This window comes from Peromyscus leucopus, chromosome 13 (genome assembly GCF_004664715.2).
Source record: "Peromyscus leucopus breed LL Stock chromosome 13, UCI_PerLeu_2.1, whole genome shotgun sequence".
NCBI classification, from domain to species: domain Eukaryota; kingdom Metazoa; phylum Chordata; class Mammalia; order Rodentia; family Cricetidae; genus Peromyscus; species Peromyscus leucopus.
The window spans coordinates 65,949,953-65,973,659 of record NC_051074.1 but is presented as its reverse complement, the minus strand read 5'-3'; the positions used below and the strand labels follow the sequence as shown (position 1 = coordinate 65,973,659).

At 38.8% G+C, this 23,707-nt stretch overlaps 2 protein-coding genes across 4 annotated transcripts in view; both read right to left on the bottom strand.

Moving 5' to 3' along the window:
- The window catches only part of Ccdc168 (coiled-coil domain containing 168), a 28,914-nt gene extending 23,984 nt beyond the window's left edge, over window positions 1-4,930 (bottom strand). The window contains exons 1-3 of the mRNA XM_037210448.1: window positions 4,563-4,930; window positions 4,405-4,438; window positions 4,085-4,127 (exon numbers count right to left, since the gene is read on the bottom strand). Of these exons, the coding sequence (XP_037066343.1) occupies window positions 4,085-4,127; window positions 4,405-4,438; window positions 4,563-4,865 (380 nt within the window). The 5' untranslated portion in view covers window positions 4,866-4,930. The remainder of the gene's footprint in view (window positions 1-4,084; window positions 4,128-4,404; window positions 4,439-4,562) is intronic.
- A 5,266-nt stretch (window positions 4,931-10,196) lies between these two features.
- Tex30 (testis expressed 30) lies at window positions 10,197-19,313 on the bottom strand. Of its 3 annotated transcripts, none has more exons than XM_037210447.1 (6): window positions 19,202-19,313; window positions 15,655-15,742; window positions 14,969-15,199; window positions 12,033-12,084; window positions 11,382-11,587; window positions 10,197-10,646 (listed from the first exon to the last, which is right to left on the bottom strand). In XM_037210447.1, the coding sequence occupies exons 2-6, from the start codon at window positions 15,667-15,669 to the stop codon at window positions 10,473-10,475; spliced, it is 678 nt and encodes a 225-aa protein (XP_037066342.1). In that variant the 5' UTR covers window positions 15,670-15,742; window positions 19,202-19,313; the 3' UTR covers window positions 10,197-10,472. The 3 variants fall into 3 exon arrangements, with proteins under 3 accessions (XP_037066342.1, XP_028743077.1, XP_028743088.1); XM_028887244.2 differs by having other exon boundaries at window positions 15,655-15,728; XM_028887255.2 differs by lacking the exon at window positions 19,202-19,313 and adding an exon at window positions 18,710-18,796 and having other exon boundaries at window positions 15,655-15,728.
- Between the last annotated feature and the right edge of the window lie 4,394 nt (window positions 19,314-23,707).

Sequence of the window (23,707 nt, the reverse complement as noted above, 5' to 3'; positions counted from 1 at the left end):
AGAAAGAAACAGAGCAGATTGTCATCTGTCTTGGGGAGATACCATGACCAAGCCAACAGTTTCAGAGGGTTAGTCCATGGTAAGAGCATGACAGCAGACAGATAGGCACAGCACTAGAGCAGTAGCTGAGAGCTTACATCTGATCCACAGGTTCTTGGCAGAGAGAGATTGTGACTTGGGCTGGTGTGGACTTTTGAAACCTCAAAGTCCATCCCCAGTGACACATCTCCTCCAAGAAAGACACTTTTTTTTTTTTTTGGTTTTGGTTTTTCGACACAGGGTTTCTCTTTGTAGTTTTGGTGCCTGTCCCGGATCTCGCTCTGCAGACCAGGCTGACCTCAAACTCAGAGATTCGCCTGGCTCTGCCTCCCGAGTGCTGGGATTAAAGGCATGTGCCGCCTGGCAAAAGACACCTTCTAATCCTTCCTAAACACTCTAACAGTTGGAAACCAAACACTCAAATATCTGAGCCTATGAAAGACATTCTTATTCAAACCACCCCAGCACATTTCATCACACTCCTCAGAATGGCATGAAATTTAAAAGTCATGAATTGTTTGTTTCTAGATTTTTCTATTGCATATTTCCAACTATAGTTAGTCTCAAGTATCTGAAACCATGAAAAGTGAAACTTTAGAGGTGACTGATGTATCTTTCCTTATAACCCACCTAAGGATTAACTCCTGCCTAGGCAGGAAGAAGTAAATAATAGCATATGGAGGAGGAAGCTGAAAATCCCTATCCTCATTTTTTTTTTTTTTTTTTTAAGATTTCCTCTTTCCTATCAATCCTCTGGTGAGCTTTGAAGACAGTGTACCCCTTGTGCTGAAAGCTGCAGTGTCTTAGTCCCATGAGTATCTAACAGCACTATGGAGTTTCCCCAGTTTGCCATGGCAGTCCTACTACCAGCTACTCTTGACAAGGATTCTACTAACCTGGGACCTCCAGATAGTATTTCTGCTTCTTGAGGCACCTATCTTAGTACTAAAGTTCCTAGGACCAATAGACTAACAAAGCAACTAGACTTTAAATTTTAGTGCATTTGAAGTATGAAAGAAATTAGACTATCAATCTCCAGGCTCATTCTGCACCAAGAAAGAGTGATCTCACAAAAAACGAAACAGTCCTCTTTGTGTTCGTATGTGGTATGCATGCTGTATGTCTATGCATGTTAACATGTGTGTGGTCACACATGTGTATAAAGGTACACAAACACATTTGCATACATGCATATGGAAGGCAGAGGTTGAGGTCAGGTTTCTTTCTCCTCCTCTCTCTGTTTTACATCTTAGATCCAAAAGCTTAATTGCATTTTGGTTATTTTACCCTCTAGGCATTCTCCTACAGGAATTTTAATGCAGAGGGAATATTATGTTGGAATGGATTTTTCTTTTTTTTTTTTTTTTACTAACTAAAAATATCTGCTATTTATTATTAAAGTTCTTCCTTTAAAAGAGACGAATTCTGGAGATTCAAATAGCTAAGTAAACATATATTTTCACCGAAACTCAACATTCCATTTTCTTTTTCTTTTTTTTGTGCACATTTTATTTTTATTATTATTTTTTTAAATTTTATTTTATTTTATTTTACAATACTATTCAGTTCTACATAACAGCCACAGATTCCCTTGTTCTCTCCCTTCCTGTCCCCCTCCCCTTCCCCCCAGCCCACCCCCCCCATTCCCACCTCCTCCAGATCAAGGTCTCCCCTGAGGACTGGGATTGACCTGATAGACTCAGTCCAGGCAGGTCCAGTCCTCTCTTCCCAGACTGAGCCAAACGTCCCTGCATAAGTCCCAGGTTTCAAACAGCTAACTCATGCAATGAGCCCAGGACCTGGTACCACTGCCTAGATGCCTCCCAAACAGATCAAGCCAGTCGACTGTCTCACCTATTCAGAGGGCTTGATCCAGTTGGGGGCCCCTCAGCCTTTGGTTCATAGTTCATGTGTTTCCATTCATTTGGTTATTTGTCCCTGTGCTTTATCCAACCTTGGTTTCAACAATTCTCGCTCATATAAACCCTCCTCTTTCTCACTAATTAGACTCCCAGCACTCCACCCGGGGCCTAGCCGTGGATGTCTACATCCAGATTCCTCAGTCCTTGGATGGGGTTTATGGCACAACTATTAGGGTGTTTGGCCATCCCATCACCAGAGTAGGTCACTACCAAATAAACAGTAAAAAATTAAAAACTTATGTGGAAAAGATCTCTGAGTTGATTTTAAAAGGAAAATTAAGACTTCATCAATTAGCAGGAATAGACCAGCAAAAATTGTAGTACCTTCAACTAATGATGAATTGACAAATTATGGGCAGGAAGTGAATCTTGGCAAAGAGCTTGCAGTATTTTTTTTTTTTTTTGCGCGCGCAGCCACTAGATTAGACATAGAGGCCAGACAGTGATGGCACACACCCTTAATCCTATCACTTGGGAGACTAGATCGTCTAGATCTCTGCAAGTTTAAGGTCACACTGGGAACAAAGCCAGGTGTGGTGGTACACACCTTTAATCCCAACACTTGAGATCTCATGCCTTTGCTTGTGTGTACACAAGTGTGTACACCTTTAATCCAAGGAAGTAAGATGGCAGAGCAGAAAAAGGTATATAAGGTGTGAGGAAACAGGAACTCACTGTCTTGAGACTGAGGATTTCCTAGGGGTAAGAGCTTGTGGCTGGCTTGTTCTGCTTCTCTGATCTTTTAGCTTCACTTCAATATTTGGCTCCAGGTTTTTTTTTATTATAAGACCACTTAAGATTCATGTTACAAGGGTGTCTTTGGGGTAACCTAGTTAGCCAGGTGCTCTTGAGTGCTTAGGATTACAGGTGGGCATCACACTAGATTATTATGTATGTGGGTGCTAGGACCTAAACACCAGTCTTCTGTGGGCAAGCGCTTTATCCACCCACTGGGCCATCTTGAAACTCCCAAACCCTCTTTTTCTTAAACATCTACAGTGTTTTTTGTTCAGTGTTAAATCCAAGTTTTGGATTAGAATGGTATAGAATGCCTTCTATGATCTTAGCCCCTTCCACCTCTTCACATCCATCTCCCACTACTTGTACCCAGTTCACTTTTCAGCAACTCTGAAATCATTGCTATTTCTTTCACACAGCTTGCTGTTTCTTATTTCCTTGTCTTTGTATATGTCCTGGAATGCCTTTATTATCTTCTACACTCTATTTTCAGGCTAATTTACATTTGTTCTTTAAAATCAAGCTCCAGGGTCCATGAATGGTTCAGCTTGCAAAGCTGCTTACTGCCAGGCCTGATGACCTGAGTTAAATCCCCAAGGCCAATGTGGTGAGAGGAGCAAACTGTCATCTGGCCTTCCCATGTGAGGCCTTCCCACCTCCACCATCAACCATGCAAACAAATCAATGCATAAATGTAGTTTTAAAAATTGAAATCCCAACTTTCATGTACCCTTCCACGAAACCATTCTTAAAGCCCTAGGCTGGTTCAGACATCTCCTAAATGTTTGTGTACTGGGCAGCAACTGTCCTTTAAGCTACATGTGTGAGATCAGAAGCTAGCTCAAGTGTTTGTATCCTAGCATCTAACAATGTCCATCCACTGTATAGATGTTTAATAATCACTGGATGAGTTTTAGTTAAAACAATTAAGATTGCAACAAAGAGCAATGATGATGTTAGTGTCTAAAGCACAGCAGAAGCACTTGTAAGCTGACAGATTCTAAACTGTATTCTGAATTTCAGAGAGCCTCTCAGTTTTACAGCACCTGCTTCATTCACTGTTGGCTCCATCCACAGGAGATTGTAAATTTTTTTACCAAATGAATTATAAGAAATTGTGGCTACTATTTTGTTGTGAGTAGTGGGGGTATTTTATCATAAGAATCTGAGTCAGTTAACCTCTGTAAGCTTTATCTACTTTAAAGGATAATTTTACCAATATATGAAAAGCCCTTATCACAGCTTGGAACAAGGCAATGACTTAAAAACAATATTGGAGTGAACTATAATTTACTGTATCTTTAGGAAGATCCTTCTCTGGGATTCAGAAATAAATACAAGTCTGAATAGAATGTAAACAAGTTATATTGATTCATCTCACTTACCTTTCTGCTGACGATGTCTGGGAAATGGACCAGCTCTCTACAGCTACATGGGAACAAAAAGTTACAGTATCAGGAGAAGAAACTCAGGCTGAATAAGTTTAATATTAAAAGATGAAATTGCAAACTGGCCAGTCATGGTTCATGCCTTTAATCCCAGCACTTGGTAGGCAGAGGCAGGCAAATCTTTATGAGTTTGAGGCCAGCCTGATCTACAGGGCTAGTTACAAGACAGCCAACACCAAGACTACACAGAGAACCCCTGTCTTGAAAAACCAAAAGCAAACACACAAACAAAAAAGATGAAATTGTGTGATATTTACCAAATGTCATTCCTTTTGGGAAAACATCTTCATTCTGTTTCAAGGGAGAAGATCAAAATGTTAGAGAAATAGCCCAACTATCAAAGTTAAATTTTTTTTATAAATTATTCTTATGTGTGCTTTTGAAAAATAGACGAGAATGATCCATCATTTCTTACCTTCTGAGCACACGAACTTTCATTTTCCCATAATTCAAGCTTTTTCTTAAAGAATTCACAAGTTCTTACAAGGATTATCTCAAAAGCAACACCCAACAAAATTAAAAACAGGATTGGTATCCAAGCATTGTTAAAAATCCAGGAGTCTAGAAAATCCCATATTGTGCAAAATGTATTCTCATCTAAGATAGACTTCAATTTTTTTTTAAAGAAATGATATATTTTTGACATAATAGCCTGGTATCTCATGCAGAAGGCATTGATTTTAGAAGCCCCCCAAATACGAAATGCTGCTCTGTCCATCTATCTCATAAGCACATACAAAGCTCTGCCAGGAAAAAAAAAAAACTACTTCTAGCATCATTCAGTGCCTGTGTTCAATGGTGCAGCACTTGCTCTAGGACTGAGTAAAGTAAGGTACATGTCACAGTGGGTGTTTAACTGAGCTCACAGAAACTCCTGCAGTGACAAAAGGTCACAGGTTAAACATGTACAGTCCATGTATGGTACTAGTGTTGGAAGTATGTAAGCTAATTTTTTTGTTTGTTTTGTTTTTGGTAACGCCCTGCACTACATAGCCTGTGCTGGCCTGGAACTCCTATGTAGTCCAGACTGGCTTTGAACTAGAGCTCCTCCAGCTTCATCACAGGTGTGCAACACCTCTGTTGGCATCATTATGTAGTTAATCTTTTTTTTTTTTCTTGAGATACAGCCTTCTATAACACAGGATAGCCTGGAACTCTTTATATAGCTTAAGCTGCCCTGGAACTTATGGAAATTCTTTGCCTCAGCCTCCCAAGTACTGGGATTACAGGAATGAGCCACTGCACTCAGTTTGCATATTTTTTAATTAAATAATTTTCTATTAATTTAACCAAAACAGCAGTTTTACATACAATCTCTTAACATAATTGAATTGTTGCCTTAATGAAAAAAATATGTAGAGTTGAAGTTAGAAAGTCATTTAATCCAGTAATTTCTCTTCCTATCAGCAATAGTGTATTTTATTCTTCTTTATAGTCAAGAAAATATAGTTCTTTCTTAGAATAAATGTTAACTGACAGGTGTAACAAATAAAAATACTGGATGCTGTAACTAGGTATGGTGGCATATGCTTTTAATTCTAGTACTCAAGAGTCAGAGGGCAGGCAGATTTCTATTAGTTCAAGGACTATCCTGGAGTACATATGGAGTTCCAGGACACTGAAGGCTACTAGTTAGATCCTGTATCAAACACAAAAACAACAATAAAAACAAAACTTGTTTTTCTAGTTATCTAGAATTTGACATATTCTACATAGTTTTTTAGTTTAAGTATGTACTGTTGCCACTGTGTAGAACATATGATAAACTGTGTCTGTCGATCCTGTATAACTTCTTGGAACATTTTATATTTCTTTTGCTACAGGGTTCTATTTTCAAGTTCCCTATTAACAATTTATTCATACATTCAAAACCAAAGTCAGACTTTTGAATGGCCTATTGGTGAATTTCCTTTTGATCAGAATCAAGGGTGGGTCAGAGGCAGATCTAGACAGATTAGACCCTAATCTAAGCAAGTAGGCCTGGAAATTGACTAAGCAAGCACAATTTTAGTCACAGGATAGCGTGAACAACATCATTTTTGGATGCATGACCCCTCTCCTTTGATGATGTAATTAATATTTCTTGGGCTTCATTTATTCAGAGTTGAGGAAAAGGTATTTACTCTGCTGAAGTAAACTCTTTAGGTCTCCTCTGAGTACATGAGAGTTACTGAGCTTTCTTTTCTCAGTACTGGGGCATGTGAAAGAAACAACACATTCTCAACAGAGTAGACTAAAGATATTTGTGTTTACCTTGGGTTCATTCTGATCTTGGATTTTGACTTTGCAATGACAGTCCTCCAGAGTGCATGGCAGGGATTCTGTAGCTCTAAGAAACCTTTGTAATCACTGTTTCTCAAGTATGCCTTCACTTCTGTCTCCCTACATATGCACAATGGCAGTGATTTTCTAAAAGAACCACTTTCCCTAGATTTTTAAGTCTTTTAGGTTTTCTTGGGTAGTAGTGGTGGTGGATTTTCTGTTAAATTTAAAGCAGCTGAACAGATAACTTGATTTATCTTGATGGCAAATTTTCTCAAATTCTTTTAATGTTAAGTAACTCCAGGGGGATTCATTATAGTATTATCCTCTGTACTCCATGTTCCCAAGTTTTATGGCATTGAATCCCTAGCTAGTACTCCACTGACAAGCTCTTACACAAACCACTGGCTTGGAACAGCCTCTAGAGCTTTATGGTATGTTTCCTATGTAACTGCCTACTGGGATGAGACTGTTTTGTCACATAGATGCTTCCTTGCATTGGAAACCTCTCCTGAAATCAATCATAAGTAAGCAGCACAAAAAAACATATATTCTTAATAATCATGAAGGCAAATGTAAAAATTAGAACATCAGAGAGATAGCCCACAACCAACAGTATTTAAGGACACAGGAAGTGACTCAGGGATTCTTTTTAAGTTTTAAAACCTGATTGAATGGTTTCATATTTTTTAACCTTTTTGAATTTCAAGACAAAACTTTCATTTTAACAAGAACTCTCAATAATAAATGTATAAACAAGCCAGGGGTTGCTTATAATTATGAGAGTTAATCAAATAGTTCAATTCAACTCAACAAATACTGATTCAATTTAGTGTATGACACTAAATCCAAGAAGTACTTAAAGGATGAGCGAAAAGCATTCCTTGATGTGAGTTTGTAATGGATATGGGATGGTGTCAGAGTGTGACTGACAAAGGAAGAACATGCTTGTCTTAGAGTTTCTATTGCTCTGAAACAACACCATGACCATGGCAACTTTCATAAAAGGAAAACACATAATTAAGTGGCAGCTTACAGTTCAGAGGTTCAGTCCATTATCATCATGGCATCATGCAGGCAGACATGGTGCTGGCTTCAGAAGGCAATAGGAAGTGGACTGTGTCACTGGAGTGGCTTGAGCATATGAGACCTCAAAGCCTGCCTCCACAGTAACACACTTCTTCCAACCAGACCACACCTACTCCAACAAGGCCACACTTCCTAGTAGTGCCACTCCCCTTGAGGGCCATTTTTTTTTTTTTTCAAACCACCACAGCGCATTGGTCTTTGACAAAAGATACTCTGGAAATCAAGGAAACCTGCAAAGAGTGGGGGGTAAAACTGTTTTGAAGAATGAATATCAACAAAATGAAAAATCACAGGATGAGACAGAAAGGTTTTCCTTTTCACAAAACTGTAATTCAAGTTGGCTGCATTAGGGCTACAGGTTTAGAATATGAAGGACAGGGGCAGAGTGTTGATAGGGTCCTCTCATGAGGCCACCTTTGGAGGCTCATATTTTAAACTTGAAATACCAACTGATCAAAGTAAGGAGACAATTAAGTGGGAGCATCATTTAAAATATTGCAATTAGTCAGTTTTTCCCATTGGACACCTTTGTAACACCTAGTCCATCCAGTCCTGACAAATTGTGTTTGACTCAAGTAAAAAGCCCAGTCATTGTAATAAAACCCACTATCTCATATACTAACTAAAATAAATAAACACTAGTGGGTAAGTGTCTATTAGAGCAGCAGGATGGCTCTTTTAAAAATATTCAAACAAGATTTTGGACTCCTTTTTTTTTTTTTTAAAAAAAAGTTTGATTTATTTATTTTGTGTACAGTGTTCTGGCTGCATATATTGCCTGCACACCAGAAGAGGGCATTAGATCCCATGGTTGTGAGCCATGATTGAACTCGGGACCCTTGGAAGAACAGCCAGTGCTCTTAACTACTGAGGCAAAAACTAAAAGGGATTGTGTACTTTCCCACTAAACGTGGCAATAAGCAGGGTCTTTTTTTCAGTATTCATTTCAGTCTTAGACCAACGGCTCATTGCTAAGAGTTAGAAATTTTTATCAACCATGATTAGGTACATGGTTTTCAATGACATGCTATTACATAAAAAAAAGCATAGTAGTTTCTTATACACAACTCAGGGATATTAATTTTTATTTCTGTTTAAAGTATCTTTGGTTGCTGTCTTAGGGTTACTACTGCTGTGATGAAAAACTAAGAAGTTGGGAGAAAAGAAAGTGCTGCCAGGCAGTGGTGGTACACCTCTTTAATCCCAGCACTCGGGAAGCAGAGGCAGGTGGATCTCTGAGTTTGAGACCAGCCTGGTTTACAAAATGAGTTCCAGGACAGGCTTCAAAGCTAGAGAAACCCTATCTTGAAAAACCGGGAAAAAAAAATTGACATGAAACTAGTCAGTAGTCTATATTCTACCTATAGTTTTAAGTTTCATAGCCTCACTACTAACCTTCTATATTCTGATGGTTTGCATAAATTACCTTTTGTACTGTCCATCCTTTCCCTACTATAATTTTTTCTGTGGTGCAGATTGAACCCTGGGCCTCATTCATGCTAGGCGAGAGCTCTACCACTGAGCTACATTCCTAGCTCTAATTAGTTTAAATTGTAGTTATCATTTGTCAGTGAGCTTATAGTTGTTAATGGGCCAATGGTTATATTTCTGATAGCTTGGGGCATGCTTTTTGGCTTACAATGTTTTGACACCTATAGTATTTAAAAAACTTAAATATTCATTGCTCACACATTTTTAGAAAACTTAAGTCTTGTTCATGAAATGAGTTAATCAAAAAGTACTATAGTGATAAAGAAAATTTGCAATTGTAGTTATACATGATTTTCAACTATAATATGAATGATCTGAACAGTTACCTAAGTTTTCATTTTTTTTATGCCATATCTAAGGTGGAAAAAAATAACTAAAATTTATCTACTCTACCAGGGTAGAAGGAATGAGGGACCTGGGCAACTTGAAGCTTAGTGCCTAAGGGCAGTTGACAAGCTATTAATAGAATTTAGCACAGAACCATTCCTTATTTTAAAATTATTTACAAATTTAACATGTCTCATTTTTTTGTGTACCTTCTAAGAACCCCTAATTCTGCCTAGATAGAGCATACACTAGTCAAACTATTTAGCTATGTTTAACTTTTTTAATGCATCATCTATTGATTTCATACACTATGTCGGAAACTCTCAGGAATTCACTCAATTTTGCCAACCTGTTACTGAAGATTTATGTTTGAAATGCACCTCCATGATCTTTTGATTGTGTTGAGCCCAGGGTTTCAAGCTGCACGTCCATTACTGAACATCATTCCAACACCATCCCTTTCACTTTGTCTCTGTGTGCACATGTGGATACATTTATGCTCCACCTTACTTTTAAAGACATTGCCTCTGAACTTGGAGCACACTGGTTTGGTCAGACTGGCTGGCCAGCAAGTCCCAGTGCTAGGTATACAGGGCACACTGCTTTTGTGCCCACATCTTTACAATGGTACTAGGAATTGTATTCAGGGACTGGCAAGATGGCTAAGGGAAAGGGCACTGGCCACCAACCTTGGAATGAAAGAACCAACCTCCCCAAGTTGTCCTTTGACCTCTGCACACCACCCCTCCCAAGATAAATAAATGAAAACAAGCCCTTTATGACTGAGCCATTTTGCCAGCATTTCCTTTACACTTTTGAAAAGGTGAGTCTCAAAACTAAGCATTTTCTTAGTCGCATTTCAGAGTAAGACAAAGCACCATTGTAACAAAATGCAAATGTTTAATTTTTCAAAACTTACCTATACTAATGAAAATAAATTATAGACAACTTCAATATTTGTACATTCTCTTCATATAACTATAACAGTGCTTTCAAAAGACATCTTGTAAAGGATATTTTCACAATACCATGTTTCAAAAATAGGGCAACATTAAAGAACATTAGTCTGAAATACATCTCACAATGCTGAGAGGTATATTGTTCTTTATCAAATTAACCGTACTTTTATTCAAAATAACATGGCTTTTAATGACAATTATTTCTTGTCCATTTCAGTGATTTCTTGGATCCAAAACAAGATCTGTGTATTTATTTCCTTGAAAACATCATTTGTTGACCGTCCTTTCACTGCCATAGAATGATTTGCCTTTTCAATCCAATGGATTTTACTGGGAGCTTGCATTTTCTGTGCCACTTTCTCCAACAAGTTCTAAAGAAGAAACAGAAGAGGATATTAGACTCTATTTAAAAGATTATCTTTTCCTCATCTATATTGGACTGGCATTCACTCAAAACTATTCATTAAATATCTGCAACTTGGAGTATATAATGAAATATCTACAGCAGTGTCAGTCCACTTATCTCAAATAATCACATAATAGAATACACCCAAGCATTTGTTAGCATAAAAAAACTTAAGCAGATTAGAGTTATTCAAATTTTTTCCCCCCAAAAAAATCTTTTCCTAAGGAAATTGTGTGCTCTGGGAAACAGTAGTTCATAATACTCAGTAATATATGAATACTGCCAATGCTTACTTGAGAGTCAATAACAATCTCAAAGCTGAAATGGTAAACCAAATATATATCCTAGTATCTCCCAAATCATAACAATCAGATATTAATTCTACAAATAAAGATGAACTCTATTTACCAAATCCCTTTCTGGGGAGATGCATTTTGTCAGTGTTTTTATTTTTATGTACTACAAAGCTACAGGGTAACAAAGACACAACTAACATAGACTAATAAGCATTTTTTTTTTTTTTTTTTGGGTGTAGCCCTGGCTGACAACCAGCCTGGTCTTGAACTAACAGCAATCCATCTGCCTCTGTCTCTTGAGTTTGGGATTAAAGGTGTGGGTCACTATGTCCAGAAGCTGAATATGGCAGGTAATAATCGTCCCCCTAATATATTTCACTCATACATATAGAATTCCAAGTCACCTTTTCACACATTTCATCTGCTGAGCCGGACACAAATAGTACAGGATCCTTTATACGAAAGAGATCTTCGTCTCTGAGTTTCTGTTGCTGCTTTGGATGGTGCAGTGGGTAAGAAATACAAATGAGACCTCGAACAAAATCATCAGTGTCATCTGGCTCATTGTGACACATTACAGAAGCAGCTGCTCTCGAGCCCATTGAACGGCCTAAAACCAATTAAGTTCAATTAGAAATATAAACATATGCATACAATAGTAGCGATAGTATGGTAAAATTAGATTTGCTGTTCTTTGTTATTTATTGAGGGGAAAAAATTACTTAACTCAAAAGAGTGGCAAGCAACAAATTCCAATGGTCTTAATGGAAACCTACAGCTTTATGAAAAGCTAAAAACTGATCTAGCTTACTCCAAATTTTAAAAAGCAATTATTTTTTTCAATACTTACAAAGGTGAAGAAATTATTTCTCAATGCATCATTTGCAAGAGTAATAAAATGCTACGAATAAAGGTAGTAAGCCTTCTATTTTAACACATAAATGCTTCAAATTTGCTTTAAACATATAAAGTACTTTACAATAAAGTATCAAAGTTATGTATCAAAACAAAATAACTAATTTTAATATTATAATGCAGTTAATACTGAAGCTTACCTCCAAGAAAAACACCAGCAAGTTTGTATTCTCCTGAGGTCTTTAGGTAATTCTAGGTAAATCAACCAAAAAATTATCAGTTCCTCTCATGTTATACTTCACTGGATATTCTTACCATTACTGATGTATACAAAAACTTATGCAAAGACATAATTTACAGATTCTTATAGGAGATATAGTTCTTTCCTCTTTGGTCATGTGTTTGCTATTAATCCTTTTGTCAGGGAAAAATCAACTTGCCTTTATAAAAATATTTAAGCAGTAAATTGTCAGACAAAGTCCAAGAACAGAGTCGTGTTAGAATTCTGAGTGCTTGTGAGAAAATGCCAAGAAAATAAGACAAGAGTCCTGTGACCTCAGCTTCTTCAAAACAGAATTGTTCTTGGAATGGGTTTTCATGGGCTTTCCAGGTGTAGCAGGTAAGAGTGAATTTACTTCAGCGGCTGTTATTCATATGCCTCTACTGAAAAACATGTTTTTGCAACATGTTTCTTGTCCTTGTGATTGAACACCTTAGCCATGTGATTCGATTTTTCTTAACCCACAGAATATAAATTACCTAAGCTCTAAATAAAGTTGGTTATTGGCTGGGCGGTGGTGGCGCACTCGGGAGGCAGATGCAGGCGGATCTCTGTGAGTTCGAGGCCATCCTGGTCTACAAAGTGAGTTCCAGGAAAGGCGCAAAGCTTCACAGAGAAACTGTCTCGAAACACCCCCAGCAACCCCAAATAAAGTTGGTTATTGCATGGGACTTTGGTCTGCCTAAATTTGCTGGCTCTTTCTCCCAGGTCCCACCATCTATAGAGTGGTAAACAAGTGGTACCCAAACAGGGACCTGAAGTCAGCTATGAGATAAAGAGTGGGGACCCTCACAGAAGATGAATGAGCAAAATGGTACAGAAACCAGTAAAAACTTTGCTGTATGTTGAGCTTGTGCATCATTTCTTAAAGAAAGAAGGACCACAGTATCAAAATCACAACTACTAGATTGTTTGCAAGTTGGTTATGATTATAATTCCTGGTGTTTAGAAGAAGGAACTTGAGATAAAGAAGTACGGGACAGAGTGAAAGAATATTAAAAAGGCATATAAACAAGGGGGGGAGTTCCTTGTTCAATTTTGGGTCACTTGCACATTGATTCGAACTGTTACTAAAATATTTAAGGAAGATAAGTAGGATATTAATCATGACAAAGAGATGACTAATTCCTTGAATATAAACTGAATGGTCAAACCTTAAAATTGATAGAGGCAAAGATGGAAGTTTTCCCTGTGCAGGCAAAATCAAAAGTAAAAATGGTGACACCTATGCCAGGAATGGTTCCCTCAGCTCCCTAACTGGAGCTTTCTTTAAATACTTACCCTCCATTGTCTAAAAATGGCCTTGAAGCATGGGGTGAAGAATATGATAATTGATCTAATCTTGAATTCTTTCTACTTTCTGATGAGGACTTAGGAGATCCTATGAAAAGGCTAATTTTACAACCTAGGCAAGCTAGAGCATGGCTGGAAAAAGTAATTCATCTAATGATTTCTCCTTGGCCTCATGAGCTGTGGTATTTCCAGTGCAATTTCAGCAAAATCAAAATGTCTACCTAATTATGCACTAACCAATCTATTTAAAACTCTAGAAGTTAAGATGGTGTTGGATAGTCCTCATACATTACTTCCAGAGGCAAAGAAAGAACTACAGCTATTTGAATCCAGACCAAAAGCATTTAGGTACGAAGTGAATTCTTTCACTGCCTTTAAACTTATTTTTCCCACTAAACTGTCTCCTATAGGTATTATGGTACAAGATGATAAACCTTTGGAATGGATTTATTTGCACCTTAAGGGCCATAAAATAATGCTTATCTTATTTTTCTGGTTCAATTAGTAAATAATTAATGTCAACAATTAATCATATGGGTCTCTATTCAAGCTATTCTCTAGAATTTCCTATCAATATAATAATGTAACTAATAGTACTGGACAGTTTGAATCTTTGCCGTTGGTAGCAGAGAATTCCAATGCTTCCACTATTCTAATGTTGTAATTTGCTTGTTTACAGGACACTGATGAATCAAATGACAATTAGATTTACCTAAAATATCTCAAATCAAAACCACTCTGCACATCCTATTAAAAAACAAAAAAGGGGGAGATGTCGGAACACACTCCAAGAATGGAGTTGTGTGAGAATTCTGAGTGCTTCTGAGAAAACTCCAAGAAAACAAGGCTAGAGTCCTATGACCTTAGTTTCTTCAAAGCACAGAATTGTTCTTGGAATGGGTTTTCATGCTCTCCCAGGTGTATTGGCTAGGAGGGAGTTTTCTTCAGCTGTTATTTATATACCTCTATGGAAAACATATTTTTGCCACATGTGGCTTGTCCTTGTAATTGAACACCTTACTCATGTGATTCTTAACTCTCAGAGTATAATTGCCTCAAATTCTAAATAAAGTTAGCTATTGCATGAGACTTTAGTCCACCTCATTTTTAGGTCCCCCTCTCCCAGGTTCATGTCTCCACCTAGGGTGGTAAACAGTAAACTTGATAAGGGACAATTATTTTTTAAAAGCTAGTAGTTTCAAATTTGATGAAAATAATAGCATATAAGGGTGGTATATTTTGATATGCACAATAATATAGTAGGTTTAAAAATCTAGATTGGCATAACTATATTCTAAAGTTACATTTTCCCACTGAGAAAATTCTAAGTAGCTTCTTGGGCAGCAGCATGAAAGAACACGTATGATATGAACATTCATCTCCATGAAAACAAACTGATGACAAAAAAAGAGAAACACAACCACTAAATACCCTATGTATACTGCCAAGTTTCTAAGGATACTCATTAAAACACTTTTATCTAACAATCAGGTAACAAAATACCTTAAACTTATGAAAAATTTTAAAGCAGAGCCTTTTTATAAGTAAATATATTTTTCTTACCAAAACTGCTTTATATGCCTTAATCCTGTGTACAATATTAAGGCCTTTGCAAGTAAATCTTAGGCAGAAAAACCCATGAGATGCAAGATGGGATGCCAGTGACATCAAATGAGGAAGATTCATATCTCCTGATGCTCCATGTGTAAGAATTATTCCATATGCTATGTTCTTGTTAGGTACCAAACAAACGGCATCCAGTAATTTATTTCCAAAAGGTATTTTTAATTTAACCTAAAATTCAAAAGAACAAAAGGGTCAAATTATTTCCTCGACTATTTAGACAACTGAATAAATACTTTGTTTTGCTAAGACTCATGACGGAATGCATAGCCTCCAAACAAGTCGTTATATTTATAGTTTCTAAGAACTGTTTACTGTCTAGTACTTTAAGTGCTAAAGTATTAACTCTTGCAAGCATTCTTTATAATTCTATGAGGCAAATACTATTCCTACTTTACAGATAAGACACAGCAGATTAAGTAACTTGCTCAAGGTTATATAGCTATTAACCAAGAATCAAAGTAAAGTAGTCTTGTTCTGGCATTTACTCTCCAATTCTAATTCTGTACTGCCTCTCACCATGCAAACTGAAAATAAGACTACTATATACAAGTGATGGTTAACATATTTCCCCATCTCCCCCAAAAAAATAATATGAAGATACAGAACACACGACAATATCTTACCTCTGTATGACTCATTTTCACTGATGAATAATAAACATAAAGTGCATTACATCCAAGAAGCAAAGGGCATCTCCCTGAAAAGAAAATTCTGTTGTGAAAGGTGAGTTGCCAGACATGGATATGACCCCAAAACTATGAATGAGCACATTCAAAAGCTGAAATAAACACAATCTGAAACTAGTTCTCTATAAACTGGTATCTCTCTATATGTTTATTACTTACTCTTATATTACTTTCAAGATATTTATGGGTACTCAAAACTAATAACAGGAGCTGGCATATATTATATAAGGTAAATGGGACACTTTGATGCAGAGGCCTTAAAATAGTTCATTCCAAACTGGGATGTTGTACCTTTACAAAAATATTTTTGAAATATATTTATAAGAATCTTCATTCTTAACCACCCCAACTTAATTTTTATATATCTACTAAATAATTTTCATCATTCCTTTTTCCATATAATATAAATCATTTTTAATTTACTTTCCCTACAGCTATTAAAATATTTTCATCATTTCATTTCCCCCTTTCCATGTAACAGAAGTATGTAACCACAGTCTTTGTCATGTGATCCTATTGACTCTGGGGTTGACTACTGGAACATTTCAAAGTGCTACTTCTGAGTTGAGCTATGGCAAATTCCTAGAAACCTTGAACCAAATTTCACCTGAACAATAGAGGAAAACTATCCCAGGAAGTTTTTCATTTTTCAGCTAGAATCCCATAATGAAGACAGTTTGAGCAAATTTGAAGCCAAATTAAAGCCTGAACCCAGTCTAAATCACAACTGACCTGAAGAACCATAAACACGAATGGGTATAAGCTACTGTAATTTTTGTGATTGTTGTTCAGTATTCATTCCTTTTTATTTTAAGAGAGCTTTCATTTTTCAGCATATCACTGGCACCACAATTTCCATTATCACTCTTCATTGCATTTGTTTATGCCTTCATTGGCATTTGTTTATTAACTAGGTAATATTAACATGGCTCAAAGCTCAAAAGATGCGAAGAATATATTGTCTCATTCCACTTTTGCCTTTCACTCAGAACTCCTCTCAAGGAAACCAGTGTTATTTGCATCTTGTGATTCTAGTTTCTAGGTGATATTATACTTATAGGTGTATAGGTATATTTGTAAGAAAAATTCACAGAAGAGGAAATGTCACATTAAATAATTTGTTTATAATTTAAAAAACTTTTAAAAATAGGCAGCACATAATCAACTTTTTTGTGTTGTATGCATGTGTGTACAAGTGCATATATGTGTGTCTATATGTGGAAGCTAGAAGAGAACATCAGGTGTCTTCCTCTACCACTATTAAGACAAGGCCTCTCACTGAATTTGGAGCTCATCAATTTGGATAAGCTGGCTAGCTAGAAATAAGCTTTAAGTATCTGCCTACCTGGGTTCCTCCAGTTTGGGCCTGGCTTTTTTTTTTTCTCTAGGAACTGAGGACCGAACCCAGGGCCTTGCGCTTGCTAGGCAAGTGCTCTACCACTGAGCTAAATCCACAACCCCTGGGCCTGGCTTTTAAATGGATGCTGGGGATGTGAAAAACAAGATTCTCAGCTTTTACAACAGGTACTTTACTTTATCAGCTGAACCATCTTCCAAGCTCCCAACACAAAACTTTGAAAATGAAAATGTAAATAGTGAGGTCTCTTCACATTTAATTTACGGTTAAACATGTATATATATACATGTTTCCTCATTGTTCTGTTCATCTCACCCCCACTCTCTTGGGCCTGGAAGTTATTAATCTGGCTACTAAAGCTGTGAAAGTTGAAAGAGAAGTGGATAAAGAAATTATGCTTTGGGGCCCTTATTTTCATAAATATATCCTTACAATTACTTGTCTTGAGTTCTCCAGTTAAAAAAATTGTCAAAATAAGCCTCCTTCTAGTCTAATTATGGGGAATGTAATCACTCAAGAGTGTGAAAGCGGAAAAGGAATCTAAATATCCTGCTGCTCCTTAGAAAGATTTAACCTAACATTTTAAGTCTTCCACCTGTACTCACATCGATGCACTTCCAACTATATCTAGTGCTGCCAGTTTCTGTGTGTTTTGGAGGCTATGATTTATTCAGACTAGTTTTATTGTGTTCCTAACTGCTGTTTTAGCCACTGCTTTTTAGAATTTATTATTCAACTGTTAATATTTCCCAAGGTCTTTATTCCAGTGACTTTATGTCCAAAAGGGGGGGGGGCAGGTTGGGTGGGGCTTGCCTATAATCTCAGGACTCGAAAGACAAAGATAGGAGAATCACTGCAAGTTTGAGACCAGTCTGAGCAAGACCCTGTCTCAAAAAACAAAACAAACAAACAAACACAAAACAAAAAACCCAAAACAGCCGGGCAGTGGTGGTACATGCCTTTAATCTCAGCACTTGGGAGGAAGAGGCAGGTGGATCTCTCTGTGTTTGAGGCCAGTCTGGTCTATAGAGTGAGTGCCAGGACAGGCTCCAAAGCTACACAGAGAAACTCTGTCTCAAAAAACCAAACCAAATCACCACCACCCACCACCACCACCAAAACCCTCAAAAACAAACAAACAAAACCCCCAAACATCCTTCCCTGTAATTTTAATGAGATTTCAGAAAGTAGTAAAATTACACGCATGTTTTCAAATTGCCATCAACCTAGAAAGCTCTTCCAGATTAACCTGGGGTTTTGTTTTTAAGGAAAACTCTGTACTCCCAACTTCATGATGAACTTCACAACTGTTGCACACACTTGTTCTAGACTGTTTGAGTAACCCTGAAAATGTCCCATAGGGGGCATTTGCCCAAAGCAAGTGACAGTGTCGATTTTATCTCTAGCTTTTTTTGAAAGATAAGGGAGTACTGAAGCCTGGCTCCTCAATGTCTAACACAGCAGATGGGGAAAACAGCACCAACCCGGTAGAAGCAAGGTGACAACTGAATGCTGACACACAAAACAAATGCAGTTGATTCGGTACCGGTTCCAAATGGTGTGGATAATCAAGAGTTGAGTTTGGGAGGAGGGAGGGGCTACTTATCTTCAGAAGGTAGTATTTTATGGTCATACCTTCCAGAAAGCCGTCAAAACGCCAGGGCCACCTGACTTCCAGTTTTAAAAAAATTACGTATTGTCTGTTACGTCTGCAGCACCACGTTGGCTGTCACCGGGCGAACAAAACTGAGTTCTGGTCTTACCCACTAAACGAGCAGAAAATCCAAACCCGAGGTCAGGGGTCAACGGGAATCGTCGTTTATTCGCTCAACGAGCGCGTGAGCCCCGGGCCGGGCAGCCGCCACCGGGGGAGAGCCTCACGTCTGGAGGACGGCTTCTCTCCCGTCACCCGCGACAGCCCCGACGAGTGTCCCCGGCCCGGCCCGGTCCCGCCTGCCCGCCGAACCAGCCCCGTGTCCGCCCTCCCGGGCAAAACAGACCACCGGCTGCTGCCCGACGGCGGCAAGCTTCCTCAGACGCCTCGGGCGGCGACCGACAGCCCCCGAGGAGCCGCCCGCCCGGCGCGGCCCCGCTGCCCGCGCTTCCCGCCGCGGCCGCCGCGCTTACCAGCGAACGCACGAGACCGCGGGAGCGCAACCGTCCTCACTCTCTTCAGGGAGCGAACTAACACGCTCGAAGGGACCGCCTCGCCACCCCCGTCAGCGCGGTGCGCTACTGCGCACGCGCACGGGCTCCGCCCCCACCCTCCGGCTCGTGGGGCGCGCCGCTAGGCACGCCGGGAAGGAGAGTTTTCTGCTGGCCTGAGCTCGGCCCCGCCTCTCGAGGGCGGTGATCCTGAAACCCGGAGTCAGTGCGCTGGTGCAGCAGAGCAGCGCGGGAAAGCCGCTCCGGTCACCACCTTGGCCTCTTCCGGTCCGATCGTCCCTTCAGAAGACATGGAGTCAACTCTGACGAGCGACTTCCTCTCAACCCGCCATGGATTCCTTATCCTTTTGGTTTTCAGGCGCGCCCACTCCGCTGCCGCATGCACACAAGACAGCTATGCATGTGATCCAACACAAAATTGTGTACTTAAACATATTTTCTAAATAATTAATTAATTAAATTTTTTGCGACTTAATTTCCTTTTGGCAACTTTACTGCGTGGTTCGGTGTGAGCTTTGTATAGAGTAAAGTCAGAACTCAGTGTCAAAAGGTTGGATGCTTCTCACCTGTGCCAGGCTAGGCTAAGGCTCCACCATTAACACTGCCTTATGTACTGGTCACCGGAAGGGTGTGTTGCTACCACCTTTGTGCCCAGCACTTAGTGTGTCATCACAGCAGCTGGATGGCCCTGAGGTTAAAGGACCCATCTACCCAGTCCCTCCCAAAGTCCATCAGAGCCGAACCGAATCCGGTTCTTTACGTGGGTCAAAAGGTCCCAGGCTTCAGGGCTTTGACATCTCACCACAAACCTGTCAAGCCGGCCCCACTGCAGAGCTTTTACTGTTCAGCTCATCAGATTACACCTTTTACTTAGGACTTCACTCATATGTCTTTTCCTGTTTTTTTTTTTTTGTTTGTTTTTTGTTTTTTCTTTGTGTGTGTGTGTGTGTTTTCAGGGAGGCTTTTCAAAGTTTAAACTTCTCTTAATGAAGAAAAGGTTGTGGGGCGAGACAGACAGACAGACAGAGAATGTGTATGTGTATTTGACCGAATCTCGTGGTGTAGGATAAAGTCTAGCAAATGTTTCCTAAATGAATGAATCCCCCTCTGGTACCTGTGTTAATCCCAACTTTGAGAATAAGACCACTACCACAGTTGGAGACAAATTTGAAGCAAGCTTGATTTTTACCCGGGTGCACCCAAGAGCTGGCCAGTGACTGCCTCCTAAGTCAGGTTACGCCCAGAGTCCATCTCTTGGACCCTTTTTAAGGAGTAAAATCACAAACAGTCTTAAAGAAGGGAGACAATGGGGCAATAAGGAAAAAAAAAAACTTTTAAAAAAATCATGTGATCACCCACCATGTGACTAGGAGGGGTCAGGGAGAGTCAAGATACTCCCAAAAACAAATCAAGGTCATGGGTTGGGGAAGGTTCCAGAAAACAGAGCTACTCAACTCTCACAGTAAGTAGAAACTTATTTTTAAAAATACAGCATAATGGCTCCTGCCTTTAAATGGAGTCAGGCAGGTTCCTCACTGCCCTCTTTTCTGGCACAGTACATACCAAAATGCAATTAGCTGAAAGCCATTTATCACAAGTGCTTTCTCATGTTACAGTCTTAGTACTTTTAATTAATACTTCCTTATTGTCTGCTAATCTTCCTTCCTTCCTTCCCTGCCCCTCTTCTTACCCCAGTCTCTCTCCTCACTTCTTTGGATTGTTGGGGTTGGAACCCCAGGCTTTGTCCGTGCAGACATTCTACCACTATGCTACATTGCTAGTTCCTGTCTGCTATTCTAGTTATGCTTTATTTACTCTATTTGCATGTCCTAAGTTTCAATTAAAGTATACAATTTGATGATTTCCAGTAACTATACAATTATTTGCAGCCATCATCAAATTCTAAGCACATATCATTTCTAGAAGAAACTTGCTGCTCTTCTTTCCTACCTTTAACACCAGACAACCCCCAACATGATTTGTGTCTACAGATTTACCTTTTCTGGATAGTTCACATAAATGGAGTCATGGGCTGATAGCTTTGATCTGTCATCTTAAACTTAGAATGTACAAGTGTACTCTGCTTCTTCTCACCAACTCATTTCTATTGCTGAATTCTATTAAACAGTTTTATGTATCCATTTACCAGCCTGTGAATCATACTGCTACAGTATTCAGATTGCTGTAGTCAAAGAAGCAGGGCAAGACTTTAAGACATTAGGCTATAGGCTAGGAAGATGGAGACAGGTTCCCAAGGCAAGAAATGTTAGGAATGAAGCATTAGAAGAAAAAAAGGCAAGTGCCCAACTCCAGATCTCAGACTGTGACTTCCAGAATTGTAACAACACAAGTTGTTGTCACAGAAGTAATAGGAAACTAATATCAAACCTTTATTTATGAACCAAAATTTGAATTCTGCATGTACTAGAATATAATTTGTTTTGATGATTTCAACCACTTAAGACATTAACATTATTCTTAGCTTAAAGCTATACAAACATGGGTGGTGGGCCAGATTTGCTCTGTGAGAGGTTAAAATGTCCTAAGTCAAGACCAGGCATGGTGGCCCACTCCTTTAATCCTAGCAGTCAGGAGGCAGAGGCAGGTAAAAGGAACTCTATTAGTTTGAAGCCATTTTGCTATACATAGAGTTCTAAGCCAACCATAATTATCTAGTAAGCCCATGTCTTAAAAAAAGAGAAAAGAAAAAGAAAAAAGAAATTAAAACATAAATAACCACATGATATAAAAGTCTCAAGAAGTAAAAGAAATGAGAAAAAAACCAATGTCTAAATCAATTACCATACCAATTAATTCAGCATGACCAAATAATACAATGAGCATAGCTTTTTTTACACTGTTTCAAAATTAAAATGCTATTTCTGTAATTCACTATAAATGAATGCAACAAAACCAGAAAAATAGAATACAAACAGTTCCAATAGCTATCTGAAAAAACAACTGCTATTTAAAGCTCTTCTGATTGATAAGCTCTAATAAATTAGTAAATTTTTAATATTTTAACAGTGACTTATCATAAGCTATAGCAACAGTCAATGTCCAATTAGCATATTTAGATTAGGGTTAAGTAGGCACCACTACTCACCCCTATGATGCCATTATCAGCCACAACCCATACTTATTTATTGATTGTAAGTTTCCATTCTTTTTCAAGAAGAGACAATAACTATTCCCTGATCTATCTTTGGAACTTAATACAGTATCTGAATGCATATTAGGTGCTCAATAATATTCATTGTATGAATTCCAATTAGTGATGGTTAACTTGGTTGGGCTATTCCCTAACATAAGGTCAAACATTCTGGATATTCTTCCAGGGCATTTTTCAAGGAGACTGACTGTGGAACTTGACTAACTGGAGGAGAACATGAGTGGCAGGCCTAAAGGCATATTACCAGCATGCCTGGCCCCCAGCTAGTACTTGCTTTGCATTTTTAAAGTAATTACTCATTTACCCATTTAAAATCTGTTGCCCCTTCCAGGTTCAGGCAAGCCTGTTAGACACTAAAAAGAATGGTCTCTGTACTGAAGATGCTGAAAGTCTGGGGTGGAGAGTCTACAGGCAACTACTTCCAAGTATGGTGAGTATATAACAAAGACTCAGAGGTGCTACATTCCTGAAATGAGCTGGACAAAGAAGAATGGATCCTGGCTTCCATACCAAGAGAAAAGCAAATACCAGGGCAGGAAGGAAACATGCATTGGGTAGACAATTGGGTGACATTGGGTAGACAATTGGGTGATAGGGCTGTTAGTAAGCAGTAACAGATTTGATTACAACAGAGGCAGAGGCCAGATAAAGGCAGCTCTTGCATGTTTTATTAGAGTGAGGTTTGGTTGGGATTGAATGAATAGCCATTCCAAGATTAAAAACAGCTTAAAAGAGACAGTTATTTGTATTTTAAGACAGAGTTTTTGTGAAGGGCCCGAAAACAGCTTGACCACACAGCAGCCATGACAGGCTTAGGGGCCTAGACACAGCTTCTGTGACAGGCTTACTGACAGGCAACACCCAGATCCATCAAAGCCTTAAGCTGATACCACCCAGGGATGAGGAAGTACCTGACATCCCAAACATTCTAACCATTAGATAGGGTTGTCAGATGCCCTTGAGTCAGCCCATACCTATTTTTGTTTTATTGATACCCCTAGACAATTTTCAGCCAATCAGGGTCCTGGACCCTGGAAATCCCCTCATCCCATCCTCTGCTATGATAAAAACTCTGCCCAACCTGAGCTCAGGGCTCTCTGCTCTCACCGCTGTGTCAGACAGAGGGACCAAGCTCCTGAGCTTGAAATAAAGGCTCTTTGCTTTTACATGCAGGATTTGGTCTCCATGGTGGTCTTTTGGGGGTCCCCACGGCAATTTGGGTATAACATCTTACTGTCTTCCAAGCCAGCCTTATATATATCAGGCTGGCTTGAAACTCACTATGTAGCTCAGAC

Coding starts and splice junctions, on each gene's coding strand:
- Tex30 (XM_037210447.1), bottom strand. Junction 12,085..14,968: donor AGGCATATAAAGCAGTTTTG/GTAAGAAAAATA, acceptor TGATTTACCTAG/AATTACCTAAAGACCTCAGG. Junction 11,588..12,032: donor TGCTGGTGTTTTTCTTGGAG/GTAAGCTTCAGT, acceptor AATTGGTTTTAG/GCCGTTCAATGGGCTCGAGA.